This window comes from Symphalangus syndactylus, chromosome 9, assembly GCF_028878055.3.
Source record: "Symphalangus syndactylus isolate Jambi chromosome 9, NHGRI_mSymSyn1-v2.1_pri, whole genome shotgun sequence".
NCBI classification, from domain to species: domain Eukaryota; kingdom Metazoa; phylum Chordata; class Mammalia; order Primates; family Hylobatidae; genus Symphalangus; species Symphalangus syndactylus.
This window is the reverse complement of record NC_072431.2, coordinates 58,987,840-59,002,999: the sequence shown is the minus strand read 5'-3', so window position 1 is coordinate 59,002,999 and position 15,160 is coordinate 58,987,840. Positions and strand designations below refer to the sequence as shown.

General features: G+C 53.9%; 1 protein-coding gene across 3 annotated transcripts; it reads left to right on the top strand.

Annotated features, from left to right (window-relative positions):
- Positions 1–92: 92 nt before the first annotated feature.
- Positions 93–13,855, top strand: ACTL6B (actin like 6B). Of its 3 annotated transcripts, none has more exons than XR_008660068.2 (14): positions 93–223; positions 674–750; positions 968–1,133; positions 1,435–1,535; positions 6,810–6,907; positions 8,133–8,227; positions 8,294–8,400; positions 9,425–9,514; positions 9,680–9,741; positions 9,879–9,993; positions 10,132–10,212; positions 10,315–10,410; positions 10,610–10,713; positions 13,626–13,855. XR_008660068.2 is itself a non-coding variant. In XM_055292627.2 (14 exons), exons 1-14 carry the CDS (start codon positions 199–201, stop codon positions 13,704–13,706), a joined length of 1,281 nt encoding a protein of 426 aa, XP_055148602.1. In that variant the 5' UTR covers positions 95–198; the 3' UTR covers positions 13,707–13,855. The 3 variants fall into 3 exon arrangements, 2 of the variants coding, with proteins under 2 accessions (XP_055148603.1, XP_055148602.1); XM_055292627.2 differs by having other exon boundaries at positions 95–223; positions 10,627–10,713; XM_055292628.2 differs by lacking the exon at positions 10,132–10,212 and having other exon boundaries at positions 94–223; positions 10,627–10,713.
- Positions 13,856–15,160: the final 1,305 nt, after the last annotated feature.

Here is a 15,160-nt window from a genome sequence, read left to right as displayed (position 1 = left end):
TTCCCCTTTAAAGCAGCGGCCCCCGGTCGGGTCATTGTCTCGCCTGGCAGCCAATCGGCGGCGCCGTTGGGGGCGGGGGATCCGGCCTCCCAATTGGCCGCCGTGAGTCCCGCCCCGCCAGGGATCCCGGGAGCTGTCCGGCCGCCTCGGTGCTGATCCCGCCGCCGCCCACGGGCCGCGAGCAGCGCAGAGGGCACTATGAGCGGGGGCGTCTACGGCGGAGGTGAGCGAGCCTCGGGCCCTCGGCTCCCGCAGCCCTGCCATCCGAACCCGCGCCATCCATCCGAGCTCTGGGCACCCCGGGGCCTGTCACCTCTACGCACGAACGGGTCCAGTCCCAGGCTCGGGTCTCCCGCCACCCCTGTGCTCGGTCCTCCCTGGACGCCCCGCGGGCACTGGGCCCTACCTTGCAACCCACCTCCACCTGGCCCCGGGCCCCTTCCTTTCCCGTCGGGAGGGTGGCCTGAGCATGGCCACTGGGCAAGAAGGGACCCTGGCGGTGTGATGCCCCCACCCCCAGTCCCAGGACCTCGGACTCCAGGCCCAGCTCCCACCGGCCCCAGACTGGTGTTGAAGGTGGCGAGACTGTGGCTCTGCCCTGACTTTCTCTCGGAGCTACCTAGCGGGAGAGAGTTCGGGGGAGGTCCCCTTACAGGCCTGTCTCCCCGCACAGATGAGGTGGGGGCGCTGGTCTTTGACATTGGCTCCTTCTCAGTCCGCGCTGGGTACGCTGGGGAGGACTGTCCCAAGGTGAGCCTTCCAGTCTCCTCTCCAAATCCTAGGGGCTCCGGACCCTTCTTCAGGCTTTGCAGTGACCCAGGGCTCTCCCAGATCGCCCAGAAACTCTGCTGATTTGGAACATGGGAATAAACCCAGGGGCGGGCTGAGGACCCTGCTGTGGGGCTGGACAGGGGCAAGAGGGTGACCCCTCTCCCTGCCGATCCTCCCCCCAACCCTTCCCCACCAGGCTGACTTCCCCACCACGGTGGGGCTGCTGGCCGCGGAGGAGGGGGGCGGGCTGGAGCTGGAGGGGGACAAAGAGAAGAAAGGGAAGATCTTCCACATCGACACCAATGCCCTGCACGTGCCTCGGGATGGAGCGGAGGTCATGTCGCCCCTCAAGAATGGCATGAGTAAGGGGCCCCCACCCATCACCTCCTGACAGACAGGGAGCCCACTCCCCACAATCTGGGACATAGCAGCCCCCACTCCCCGCGGAGTCTTCCTTGCAGCCCCAGGGTTCTTCTCGCTGCCAGGGTTCTTCTCACTGGGTTCCCTTCCCAGGGGCCCATCAGGTTTCTGGGAAGGGGGGCGTTCCCCTGGAGCTGGACTCACTGACCCTCCTTTGGGCTTGGCCTTTCTCCCTCCTTTTCTTCCTGTCCCTGTCCCCTGCCTGCCTTCTTGCGTCTCTCCATGCTGCGCTTCTGGCCCCAGTCGAGGACTGGGAGTGCTTCCGAGCCATCCTGGATCACACCTACAGCAAACACGTCAAGTCTGAGCCAAACCTGCACCCAGTGCTCATGTCCGAGGCTCCGGTGAGTGCCTCCTCCATCCTCATGCCCAACCCTGATCTCCACCACACCTCCTTCCCACCATCCACCTCTCCTCCTTTCCTCTCAAGCCACCGCTCTGAGCCACTTCACTTTTTAGACACTCTTCACCCATCCCAACCACTTTCCTTCTTTCTTGGCTAAGTCTCCATCCCTCCTGCTCTCTTCTTGCTCTATCCACTCTGCTGCCCTTCTCTGCCTCCAAGTCCTTTGTAATGTTTTTTTTTTTTTTTTTGACAGTCTCACTCTGTCACCCAGGCTGGAGTGCAATGGTGAGATCTCAGCCTCTGCCTCCCGAAGTCAAGGGATTCTCCTGCCTCAGCCTCCTGAGTAGCTGAGATTACAGGCACCCACCACCACACCTGGCTAATTTTTTGTATTTTTAGTAGAGAGGGGGTTTCGCGTTGTTGGCCAGGCTGGTCTCGAACTCCTGACCTCAGGTGATCCACCCGCCTTGGCCTCCCAAAGTGTTGGGATTACAGGCGTGAGCCACCATGCCCAGCCTACAAGTCCTTTTTTGACCTTTTAACTTATTATTATTATTATTATGGTCAACTTTGGTGAGCTGGGGATGTGGGCTCACCTGTAATCCCAACACTTTGGGAAGCCAAGGTGGGAGGATCACTTGAGCCCAGGAGTTTGAGACCACCCTGGGCAATATGGCAAGACCCGTCTCTTTTATTAAAACAATAAAAATTAAAAATTTTTTTGCTGGGCGCAGTGGCTCACCCCTGTAATCCCAGCAGTTTGGGAGGCCGAGGCGGGTGGATCACAAGGTCAGGAGATCAAGACCATCCTGGCTAACACGGTGAAACCCCGTCTCTACTAAAAATACAAAAAATTAGCTGGGCGTGGTGTCGGGCGCCTGTAGTCCCAGCTACTCGGGAGTCCCAGGCAGGAGAATGGCGTGAACCCGAGAGGCGGAGCTTGCAGTGAGCCAAGATCGCGCCACTGCACTCCAGCCTGGGCAACAGAGCGAGACTCCATCTCAAAAAAAACAAAATTAAAACTGCATTTAAAAAAATGTTCTTACCCACCTCCTTGTAAATTCCTCTTTATAAAGCAACCGTTTTTCTCCTTTTTAGCTAATGTTGGGGGTATTTTCTTCCATATCTCTAATATTACACTTAAATTGCTGCCTGTGGAGTTTTTAGTTTTAGGTATTATCGATGAATTTTCCACTTTAGAAAATGATCACTTAGCTCTCTTTTCCTCCCCAGCCTATGCCACACATACTTCTTATTACCCTCCTTTAAGTACAGTGGGTTTTGTTGTTGTTGTTGTTTGGGGTTTTGTTTGTTGTTTGTTTTTGAGACTTTGTGTAAAAAACAGGGGCTCTGCTCAGTTTGTCCCCCAGGTTGGATTGCAGCGGCACAATTCTTTAGCCTTGGTCTCCTGGGCTCAAGTGATCCTCTCATTTCAGTCTCCAGAGTAGCTGGAACCATAGGCATGAGCCACCACGCCCAGCTGATTTTTAAATTTTTTTGGAGACAGGGTTTCACCATGTTGTCCAGGCTGGTCTTGAATTCCTGGGCTCAAGCAATCCGCCCGCCTCAGCCACCCAAAATGCTGGGATTACAGGCGAGATCCACCACACCCAGCCCAGTTGTATTTTAGACTTTAAAAGAAATCAGTATTCGGTATTTACATTCTTTTTAAATTAGAAATAATTTTAAGAGAATCTTTTGTAGAGATGGGGTCTCATTATATTGCCCAGGCTGGCTTCAAACTCCTGTGCTTCAGCGATCCTTCTACTTCAGCTTACAAAGTGCTAGAATTACAGGCATGAGTCACTGTGCCCAGCCCAATATTTACACTCTTGTTACTATGTATGCTAATCAGGCCTGAGACAGACAATACACTATGATCACTTTTCCTTTCTTGTGCAACTTTTTGTTTTCCTAGAACTGGAGAAAAAAATGTATTCAACTTTTTTTTTTTTTTGAGACAGAGTCTTGCTCTGTCACCAGGCTGGAGTGTAGTGGTACGATCTCGGCTCACTGCAAGCTCCGCCTCCTGGGTTCAAGCAATTCTCCTGCCTCAGCCTCCTGAGTAGCTGGGACTACAGGTGCACGCCACCACGCACAGATAATTTTTGTATTTTTTAGTAGAGACGGGGTTTCACCATCTTGGCCAGGATGGTCTCAATCTCTTGACCTCGTGATCCACCCACCTCGGCCTTCCAAAGTGCTGGGATTACAGGCGTGAGCCACCACCCCGGCCCTGTGTTTGATTGTATTTGGTCTGGTTTTCTATCTACTTAACAGTGTGAACCCTAAATTATTCATCAATTGTATCTTTTGTCAAGACATCAATTCCATTAGATATTTTATCAATTTCTTTCTTTTTTTTTTTTTTGAGACATTGTCTCGCTCTGTTGCCCAGGCTGGAGTGCCGTGGCGCGATCTCGGCTCACTGCAAGCTCCACCTCCTGGGTTCACGCCATTCTCCTTCCTCAGCCTACCGAGTAGCTGGGACTACAGGCGCCCGCCACCATATCCAACTAAGTTTTTGTATTTCTTTTTTTTTTTTTTTTTTTTGAGGCAGAGTCTCACTCTGTTGCCCAGGCTGGAGTGCAGTGGCGCGATCTCAGCTCACTGCAAGCTCTGCCTCCCGGGTTCACGCCATTCTCCTGCCTCAGCCTCCCAAGTAGCTGGGACTATAGGTGCCCACCACCACGCCCGGCTAAATTTTTGTATTTTTAGTAGAGATGGGTTTTCAACGTGTTAGCCAGGATGGTCTCGATCTCCTGACCTCGTGATCCACCTGCCTCGGCCTCCCAAAGTGCTGGGATTACAGGCGTGAGCCACCGCGCCCAGCCAATTTTTTGTATTTTTAGTAGAGATGGGGTTTCACCATGTTAGACAGGATGGTCTCGATCTCCTGACCTCGTGATCCGCCCATCTCAGCCTCCCAAAGTGCTGGGATTACAGGCGTGAGCCACCACGCCTGGCCTCTCATCAGTTTCATCTTCTTGAAGAAATTTCCTCAGGAGCCCACTGACCTGGTCCAGTTTGCACTAGTAGCCCTCTGCCAGGGGACAGACCTGTCATGCTGGCATCTTCCTTCACCATCATCTTGTAGAATCCTTTGCCTCTGTCCTGGTTAGAAGTCCTGTTTCCTGTACTTGACTCCTTTTCTTGACTTATTCCTTTGTTTTCATGGAGCAGGTCCTTCAGTAACTGCCTTAGAAAGGTCATGAGAGGCCAGACACAGTGGCTCACTCCTGTAATCCCAGCACTTTGGGAGGCCTTGAGCCCAGTAGTTTGAGACCAGCCTGGGCAATATACTGATACCTTATCTCTACCAAAAATATAAAAATTAGCTGGCCATGGTGGTGCATGCCTGTAGTCCCAGCTACTCAGAAGGCTGAGGCAAGAGAATTGCTTGTACCCAGGAGGCAGAGGTTGCAGTCAGCCTAGATCATGCCACTGCACTCCAGCCTGGGTGACAGAGTGAGACTCCATTTAAAAAAAAAATTAATTAAATTAAATAATAATCTAAAATAAAACTTTTTTTTTTTTTTTTTTGAGATGAAGTCTCACTCTTGTCCTCCAGGCTGGAGTGTAATGGCATGATCTTGGCTTACTGCAACCTCCGCTTCCCACGTTCAAGCGATTCTCCTGCCTCAGCATCCCAAGTAGCTGGGATTACAGGCACCTCCCACCATACCTGGCTAATTTTTGTATTTTTAGTAGAGATGGGGTTTCACCATGTTGGCCAGGCTGGTCCCAAACTCCTGACCTCAGGTGATCTGCCCGCCTTGGCCTCCCAAAGCGCTGGGATTACAGGCATGAGCCACCGAACCTGGCATCTAAAAAAAAAACTTAAAGAAAGGTCATGGGAAGTATATTTTTTGAGACTTTGTATGTCTCACCTTGAGTTGATAGCTTAGCTAGGTATCCCATGCCAGGTTGGAAATCATTATTCTTCAGAATCTTTTTTTTTTTTTTTTTTTTGAGACGGAGTCTCGCTCTGTCGCCCAGGCTGGAGTGCAGTGGCGCAATCTCGGCTCACTGCAAGCTCCGCCTCCCAGGTTCACGCCATTCTCCTGCCTCAGCCTCTCCGAGTAGCTGGGACTACAGGCGCCCGCCACCACGCCCGGCTAATTTTTTTTGTATTTTTAGTAGAGACAGGGTTTCACCGTGGTCTCGATCTCCTGACCTCGTGATCCGCCCGCCTCGGCCTCCCAAAGTGCTGGGATTACAAGCGTGAGCCACCGCGCCCGGCCTATTCTTCAGAATCTTGAAGACACTTTTCCATTGTCCTTCTTCCAGCATATATTGTTGCCATTAAGAAGGATGAAACCATCTGATTTCTGATCCTCTGATGTAATGTTTTTCTTTCTGAAAGTTTATAGAATTTTTGCTTTATCCTCAGTGTGGTGTATATTTCATTCATGGCTCTAGGCACTTAGTGTGTCTCTTCACTCTGAAAACCTATGTCTTTCAATTCAGTGAAAAAGAATTATTTATTTAATTATTTATTTCTCTCCATTTTCTCTCTTGGGATTTTCTGTTATTGGATTTTGATGCCCCCTGAATTGGTCCCCTAATTTAATTCCCTTTTCTCTTATATTTTCCATCTCTTTACCTTTTTCCTTTGGTTTCCAAGATATTCCCTCCACTTTATGTTCTAATCCTTCTATTGAGTTTTTCATTTCTGTTCATGTAGTTTTAATTCCCACAAGCTCCTTACTTTAAAATTTTTTTTTAGTGAGACAGCATCTCACTATGTTGTCCAGGCTAGTTTTGAACTCCTGGGTTCAAGCAATCCTCCTGCCTCAGCCTCCCAAAGTGCTGGGATTATAGGCATAAGCCACTGTGTCCGGCCTGTGCAAATGTTTTGAATGCATGTGTGTGTGACTGTGAGTGTGAATATATGTGTATGTGTGAGTGTGTGTGAGTTTGAGTGTGTGTGAATGTGAGTGTATATGTGTGTTTGACTGTGTGTTTGTGAGTGTGTTTGCATGTGTGACTGTGAGTGTATGTATAGTGTGAATGCATGTGTGTGTTTATGTGTGTCTGTGAATGTGAGTGTATATGTTTGAGTGTATGTGTGTGCGTGTGCAAGTGAATGCATGTGTGTATGACCATGAGTGTATGTGTGAGTGTTTAGGTTGTGTGTGTGTGCAAGTGTTTGAATGGATGCGTGTGTGTGACCGTGAGTGTATGTGTGAGTGAGTGGGTTGCGTTGTGCGTGAGTGTGGGTCTGTGCCTCTCCCTTCCTGAATCCTCCCCTCCTGCACTTTCTCCTCAGTGGAACACACGGGCCAAGCGGGAGAAGCTGACAGAGCTGATGTTCGAGCAGTACAACATTCCTGCCTTCTTCTTATGCAAGACGGCTGTGCTCACCGCGTATCCTCTGGACTGAGCTGCTCTGACTGGGTGGAGGGCTGGGGTGGGGCCTGTGCTGAGCTCAGCTGAGATGAGCTGGGGGATCAGGCCTGGTTCTCTGAAGATCAGTGTCCCAATGGGCAGACGCCTCCCTCCGCCCCACTAGTGCAGAAGGCCCAATGGACTGAGCACCTCCGACCCTGGGGTGGCCAGATCAGCAGCCCCTTTCCGTTCCCTGGATCAGGCTGAGCAGACAGTGAGCTAGGCCCCGGAGAGAGCAGGGGCTGGAACTGGGCAGAGGAGGGAGACGTGTAGAACACTGCGGCAGTCCCTTCCCAATAACTCCTTCAACACGGACTGTTTTTAGGATCTGCCTTGCATTGAACCCTGTGCTACGCACTGGGGTGATAGCGACCCTAATTTCAGGGAATCTGTAGGACACAACCAAAAATAAAGGGACTGGCCAGGCGCGGTGGCTCACGCCTGTAATCCCAGCACTTTGGGAGGCCGAGGTGGGCAGATCACTTGAGATCAGGAGTTAGAGACCAGTCCGGCCAACATGGCAAAACCCCATGTCTACTAAAAATGCAAAAATTAGCCAGGCATAGCGATGGGCACCTGTAGTCCCAGCTACTTGGGAGGCTGAGGCTGGATAATCCCTTGAACCCAGGAGGCAGAGGTTGCAGTGAGCGATTGCATTCCAGCTCCAGCCTGGGCGACAAAGCGAAACTCAGTTTCAAAAAAAAAAAAAAAGTAAAGAAGTAACTGGGGTTGCTGGGCGCGGTGGCTCATGCCTGTAATCCTGGCACTTTGGGAGGCCGAGGCAGGCAGATCACGAAGTCAGGAGATCGAGACCATCCTGGCTAACACGGTGAAACTGTGTCTCTACTAAAAATACAAAAAATTGGCTGGGCGTGGTGGCGGGCGCCTGTAGTCCCAGCTACTTGGGGGCCTGAGGCAGGAGAATGGCGTGAACCTGAGAGGCGGAGCTTGCAGTGAGCTGAGATGGCACCACTGCACTCCAGCCTGGGAGATAGCAAGACTCCATCTCAAAAAAGAAAAAAAAAAAAAAGAAGTAACTGGGGTCTCAGAGCCTTTCTCCAGGAGATGAGTCATCATCAGGAGGAGAGATTTGCAGACTGGGGATGGGGTAGACCCCGGTAGAGCAGAGAGTGACCAGACAAGATCTGGACCCAGGCCCCTCACTTGCCGCTGCTGTCTCTTTGACTTACCCATCCGATGCCAGCTTTGCAAATGGGCGGTCCACAGGCCTCGTGCTGGACAGTGGAGCCACCCACACCACAGCCATTCCAGTACATGACGGCTACGTCCTGCAGCAAGGTGGGGCTTCGGCAGGGGGCGGGGGTGCCCCGGGAGGACCAGATCCTGACAGTGGCTTCCTTCTAGGCATCGTCAAGTCCCCTCTGGCAGGGGACTTCATCTCCATGCAGTGCCGGGAGCTGTTCCAGGAGATGGCCATTGACATCATCCCACCTTACATGATCGCAGCCAAGGTGGGGTCTCTGGGGACATGGAGCTGACACTAGAGTCCTGGCCACTCGCCCCATGGCCGTCAACCCACTGACACATGAGATATCAGAGCAGAGAGCAGCAGGCTCTCCACTGGGTCCTGGCTCCAGTTCCTCCTTTTATAATTGAGGCATCCGAAATCCAGACAGGCTGAGGGATATGCTGAGGTCACGGAACCAGCTGGCAGACAGCAGGATGTGTGAGGGCCAGTGTGGTGGGTTCTAAGGTCCAATATAGACCCAGGTTCAAGTTCTGCCTCTGCCGTGCAAGAGCTGCAGGACCGGTCGGGCGTGGTGGCTCACACCTGTAATCCCAGCACTTCGGGAGGCCGAGGCAGGCAGATCGCTTTGAGCTCACTTTGAGACCAGCCTGGGCAACATGGTGAAGCCACGTCTCTACTAAAACTGCAAGAACTAGCCAAGCATGGTGGCACATGCCTGTAGTCCCAGCTACTCGGGAGGCTGAGACTGGAGAATCACCTGAACCCCGGAGGCAGAGGTTGCAGTGAGCCAAGATCGCACCACTGCACTCCAGCCTGGGCGATGGAGTAAGACTCCGTCTGACAAAAAGAAAAAAAAGAGCTGTGTGACCAACAGCTTGATATCAAAGCTCCCTGGGCCTCAGTTTCCTCTTCTGTAAAGTGGAACCGCAGTAGGCAGCAGAGAGGGTGCTGTATGAAGTGACATTGTGTGCTTAGCTGCATTCTGTGCCCTCACATGGATCATGGATCATGGCCCCCTAGGAGGCCATTCCCTTGAGGTTCTGTCACTGCTGTATTCCTGGTGCTCTCCAGATCAGCTGCACCCACCGCATGAAGGGCACACACAGAGAGAGAGGCATGCCCCATTCTCTCTCCTCTTCATCAGGGAAGGGTGAGAAACCCCTCTTGCAGGCAGCACAGCAGAGCCTGCAGTGCCAGTTAGCTGCAGAGCTGGGAACAGTGCCAGGAAGGTGGGGGTGGGGGTCAGGTGGGCTAGGAAAGGGTGTTCCAACACTGTGCCCCAACAGGAGCCTGTCCGGGAGGGTGCCCCCCCAAACTGGAAGAAGAAGGAGAAGCTACCCCAGGTCTCCAAGTCCTGGCATAACTACATGTGTAATGTGAGCCTCTGGAGAGGGCCTCCTGAAACCCCCTCTCCCCTGCCATGAATGGGGGGCGGGACAGAGGCCCTGCATGGGAGGTGGAGCAGGGAGGGGGAGTGGGGCAGGGGGTGCTGCTCAGTGGGAAGGCAGGCCCTCACCACACCACCCCCGCTGGGATTTCAGGAGGTGATCCAGGACTTCCAGGCCTCCGTGCTGCAGGTCTCAGACTCCCCCTATGATGAACAGTGAGTGTGGCTCAGGGCTTTGGGGTGGGAGAGAGGGCAGAACCGGGACTCTTGGGGTGGGCTGGGGGGCTCTGGTGCTGCCTATCCACTGATCCTTCTCGAGCACCCCAGGCAGAGTCCTGCTCCCTTCTGGGCAGGGTGGCTGCACAAATGCCCACAGTGCACTACGAGATGCCCAATGGCTACAACACAGACTACGGCGCCGAGCGACTCCGCATCCCCGAGGGCCTGTTTGATCCCTCGAACGTCAAGGTTTGGCTGTATGGCGAGCACTGGGGTGGGTGCTGGCTGCAGTCCCTGGATCCTGGGGCGTGGGGGAGGCTGGGAAGGATTGCAGGGGTCTGGGGGAAGGGGGAGAGGGCCCACAGCCCCAGACACCTCTCTCCGCAGGGCCTGTCGGGGAACACCATGTTGGGTGTGGGCCACGTGGTGACCACCAGCATCGGCATGTGTGACATTGATATTCGCCCGGTGAGGCCAGGCCGGAGCTGAGGCTCGGCAAAGGGGCCCAGGGGAAGTGGGGAGGCGGAGTTGGGGGGCTGTCCCCCGCGGCTCACTCCTTCCTGCTCTCAGGGCCTGTATGGGAGTGTCATTGTCACTGGCGGGAACACACTGCTGCAGGGCTTCACCGACAGGCTCAATCGAGAGCTTTCCCAGAAGACCCCACCGGTAGGAGCCCACCCCTGACCCAGGGCCCTGGACGCCCGTCCTGGCTCAGCTGTCCAGGACTGAGTCCCTTCATCCTTCCCACGTCCTTCCTTCTGTTCTGGCCACCAGAGCAGAACCCCTGCCCCTGTGGCTTCCCAAGTCTTCCCCCTGCCCCCCAAGCCCTGTCCCTTCCCAGAACCTAGGTGTCTGCTTCCCCCAGCCCCTTTTTACCCCCAGAGCATGCGACTGAAACTCATTGCCAGCAACAGCACCATGGAGCGCAAGTTCAGCCCCTGGATTGGGGGTTCCATCCTGGCCTCACTGGTGAGAGGAAGGGGACCTGGCCTAGCACTGACTGTGGGGGAGAGGGGAGACCCAGACAGTGCCCGCCACTTTGACTGCCTCTTCATTCATTCATTCATTCATTCAACAAACATTTATTTTTGAGAAATGTCAGTCAATGAATGTTCCCAGAAGGGTGAACAGGACACAAATCGGGGGGCAGAGGCCTGGTACAGTGGCCCACAACTGTCATCCCAGCACTTTGGGTGGCTGAAGTTGGGGGATGGCTTGAGGCTAGGAGTTGAAGACCCAGCAGGGGAACATAGCAAGACCCATCTCTACCATTACAAATTGGGGAGAAGAGGCTGCGCACAGTGGCTCATGCCTGTAATCCCTGCAGTTTGGGAGGCCGAGATGGGTGGATCGCTTGAGGTCAGGAGTTCGAGACCAGCCTGGCCAACCTGATGAAACCTCGTCTCTACTAAAAATCCCAAAATTAGCCAGGCATGATGGTGCATGCCTGTAATTCCAGCTATTCAGGAGGCTGAGGCAGGAGAATCTCTTGAACCCAGGAGACAGAGACTGCAGTGAGCTGAGATCGTCCCACTGCACTCCAGCCTGGGTGACACAGTGAGACTCTCAAAAAAAAAAAAAATTGAGAGTAGAGGGACAGGTAGTTGGAGAGATTGGTCGTGATGAGATTTTGATGATACACCCACTGTGCTCAGTCAGCAGAGGGGAGACCCTGATGGTTTGGGGCAAGGGAGTGATGTGGCAATGCAGGCATGATTGGAAAGACTGCCAGGCATGAGTCTTTGGGGTCGGGGTGTGAGCTGGGGTCAAGGGGACCTTGCAAGGAGGCTGTTTTGATTGCCCTGGAGTCATAGCATGGGTAGCAGTGGGGATGGGGTGGACAGCAAGGGGCAACTAGCAAAGGAGGCAGGCAGGTTGGTTCTGGGGCAGGAGGTGGTAAGTTCAGTCTGGACCTGCTGCTGGGGTCGAAGGAAGGGAGCTGGAGTTGCAACCCGCATCTGGAGGGTATCAGTCACACAGAGGGGACAGTGGGGCCATGACAGACAAGGAGGACATCCACGAGAAAGGAAGTCCCCCAGGGAGACAGAAACCAGGGTCAGAAAGACAGAGGCTGGCAGTCTGAACTTAGCTCAGGGCTGAAGCATGTCAGCCACACAGTTCTTTTGTTTTTTTCCTCTTTTTGTTTTTGTTTTCGAGACAGAGTCTCAGTCGCCCAGGCTGGAGTGCAGTGGAGCAATCTTGGCTCACTGCAACCTCCACCTCCTGGGTTCAAGCGATTCTTCTGCCTCAGCCTCCCGAGTAGCTGGGATTACATGCGTGAGCTACCACGCCTGGCTAATTTTTGGATTGTTAGTAGAGACGGGGTTTCACCATGTTGGCTAAGCTTGTCTCAAACTCCTGACCTCAAGTGATATGCCCATCTTGGCCTCCCAAAGTGCTGGGATTATAGGTGTGGGCCACCGTGCCCGGGCTGAAATCAAGTATTAATAATATATCCTGGACAAGTAGAGTGGCTCACGCCTGTAATCTCAGCACTTTGAGAGGCCAAGGCGGGAGAATCATTTGAGTCCAAAATTTCTAGACCAGCCTGGGCAACAAAGCGAGACCTCATCTCTACCAAAAATTTAAAAAGCAGCTGGCAATGTGGCGCATACCTGTAGTCCCACCTACTTGGGAGGCCAAGGTTGGAGGATCACTTGAACCTGGAAGGTTGAGGCTGCAGTGAGCTGTGCCACTGCTCTCCAACCTGGGTGACAGAGCGAGATCCTGTCTCAAAAAAAAAGAAAAAAAAATTGGGTGTATATTTTCCACTTAGAGCACATCTCAATTTGGACCAGGGCTGGTGAGCCACAGGAGGCTACTGGCCACTGCATTAGGCAGCACATGTGTGTAGGGTGAGAAAGATCAAAGCAGCCCAGGCATGGTAGCTCACGCCTGTAATCCCAACATTACGGGAGGCTGAGGTGGAACGATTACTTGAGCCCAGGAGTTTGAGACCAGCCTGGGCAACATAGTGAGACCCCATCTCTACAAAAAACAAAAATTAGGCTGGGCGCGGTGGCTCACGCCTGTAATCCCAGCACTTTGGGAGGCCAAGGTGGGCGGATCATCTGAAGTCAGGAGTTTGAGACCAGCTTGGCCAACGTGACAAAACCCTGTCTCTACTAAAAATACAAAAATTAGCCAGGCATGTTGGCACGCGCCTGTAATCCCAGCTACCCAGGAGGCTGAAGCAGAAGAATCGCTGGAACCTGGGAGACAGAGGCTGCAGTGAGCCAAGATTGCACCACTGCACTCCAGCCTGGGCGACAGAGCAAGACTCCATCTCAAAAAAATAAAATAAAAACAAAAATAATTAAAATTAAAACTTTAAAAAAATAGAGAGAAGGGACACTCTGAGATGCTCATTGCAGGAACCCTCAAGGGGCAAGTTGTAATGCTGAAGGCTGCAGATGGGGTGCCACAGTGTTAGAATGGTGAGGTGGAGGGAATATCTTCCTTGAGAAAGAGGGAGATTGGTGGTGTTCCAAAGCCCTGATGGAGTGAGAAGAGGACACCTGGTGGGGAAGGACTGTGTGTGTGTAGGGGGTGTTGAGTGTTGGGTGCAGGTTGGCTGGCCTGGGGCTGTGCGTGCCATCCCCCCACCTCAGGAACAGGGCTTAGCTCAGGGCAGAGACTGCTGTTCAATAAATACTTGTTGAATGAATGAATTATTGATTGAATGATATAAAGAGGATACTCTCCCTCTGAATATGAAAGGGGACAGACGGAGGAGGGGAGGATGAGGTGGGGAGGGGCTTCAGAGGGATGTGAACCCAAGGGGTGGTTGGGGCCTGTTGGAGGGCTCCCAGGGGCTGCACCTGCCCGTCCACACCTCCCTCCAAGACCACCCTGACCCTCATACTGCCCCCTCCACCCAGGGCACTTTTCAGCAGATGTGGATCTCCAAGCAGGAATATGAGGAGGGCGGGAAGCAATGCGTGGAGCGAAAGTGCCCCTGATGGCACTCCTCCCCACACACCTGCTCCCAAGCTCAGATGGAAGTCCCTTAACCCCCATGCCACATCGCCCCCCTCCTCCTTTCCCTCTTGTCCTTGTAAATGGTGATGTTTCTGGGTTGAAAGAAGTAAAAATGTTTTAAGAAAAAAAAGTTTGGCCTCCGTGGGGTGGGGAGTGGGCACAGGGTTCTGGAGGGAGGTGAGGGGAGGGATTCTCACTTCTACACCCATGCCGATCCCACAGTGGGTGCTAGGACACAGCCCCAGGAGCCATGGATTCCTCAGGTTTCTGAGGGTTTGTGACCCAGGGAGGGCCACACAATGAGCACTGGGGGTGGGGGGAGTTGCTGGGGGGTAACAGTTGTGGTGGGAGGTGGGAGGGGCTGCAGGGTGCAGCAGAGGGGCGCGGCCTGGGGTGAGTGTGGCAGGAGGTGGGTGGAGCAGGAGGTGAAGCCTGGGTGGGCAGAGCAGGAGGTGGGGCCTGGTGGGCGGGGCCTCAGCGTAGGCCTCAGGTCTCAGGGGAGCAGCACGCCTGAGCACCCCAGGACCTGCGCTCAGGTGAGCTGCGCTATGCCTTCCTTCCTGGGGCTCTTGGTGGTGACAGACATGTGGCGGGGACTAGGGCGCTGGTGCATCCCAGCAGCTCAGAACTTCTCTGGACCTGAGTAGGAGCTGATGTTTCCCAGGGGAGATCCCAAAGGGAAACTTGGTGGGACCCTGAGCCATCCTCTTCAGAGCTACTTGTCCTGGGGCCCTCAGAAGTGTTTGGGGACCTGCGCCCCGTGCCTGTTTAGCAGTTTGTGCCTGTGACGTGTTTCTGGGGCGAGGCTAACTGGCCTTTCATCAGCCTCAGAACCCAAAGAGGTAGAAACCCATGTGATCCAAGTCCTTCGGTGACCAAACAGGGGCCGGTGCCCAGGGAGGACCATGACTTGTCCAGGGTCACCCAGCTCTGCCCACACCTTGGCGGGGACTCTGATCACTCCTCCCCACTGACCCACAGATCCCTGACCCCAGGACCACCATCTGGGAGCTCTCGCTGGTCTCATCTGACCATGTGTTCCCACCTGTGCCCCTCCTTCTCCAGCAGCCAGCGGGAGTCTGAGAACCACCTTTCAAAAGAGACACACATGCACACCACCAGACCAAACCCCCAAGTCACACCACTGTGGTGCCTCCAGCTTTGAATGCCACTGGGGCAAGTGTCAGGGCAGGGAGGACAGCTGATATGTCACAGGACCCGGGCACTGGGGGACTCTGAAAGCCAGATGAGGAAGGGGCAGATGTCTTAGGGGTGAATCTTCCACCTGGGCATGGCGGGGCTTAGGAAGGGGTCCCCAGGATCCAGGGAGGGGTAAAAGCAGGAGAGGGGAAGGGACACCCATGTCTCTGCCCTCCCCCACTATCAGCCCCCTTCCCCCACCCCTGATGGGAACTAAGAGGCCAAAGTCCGCCCC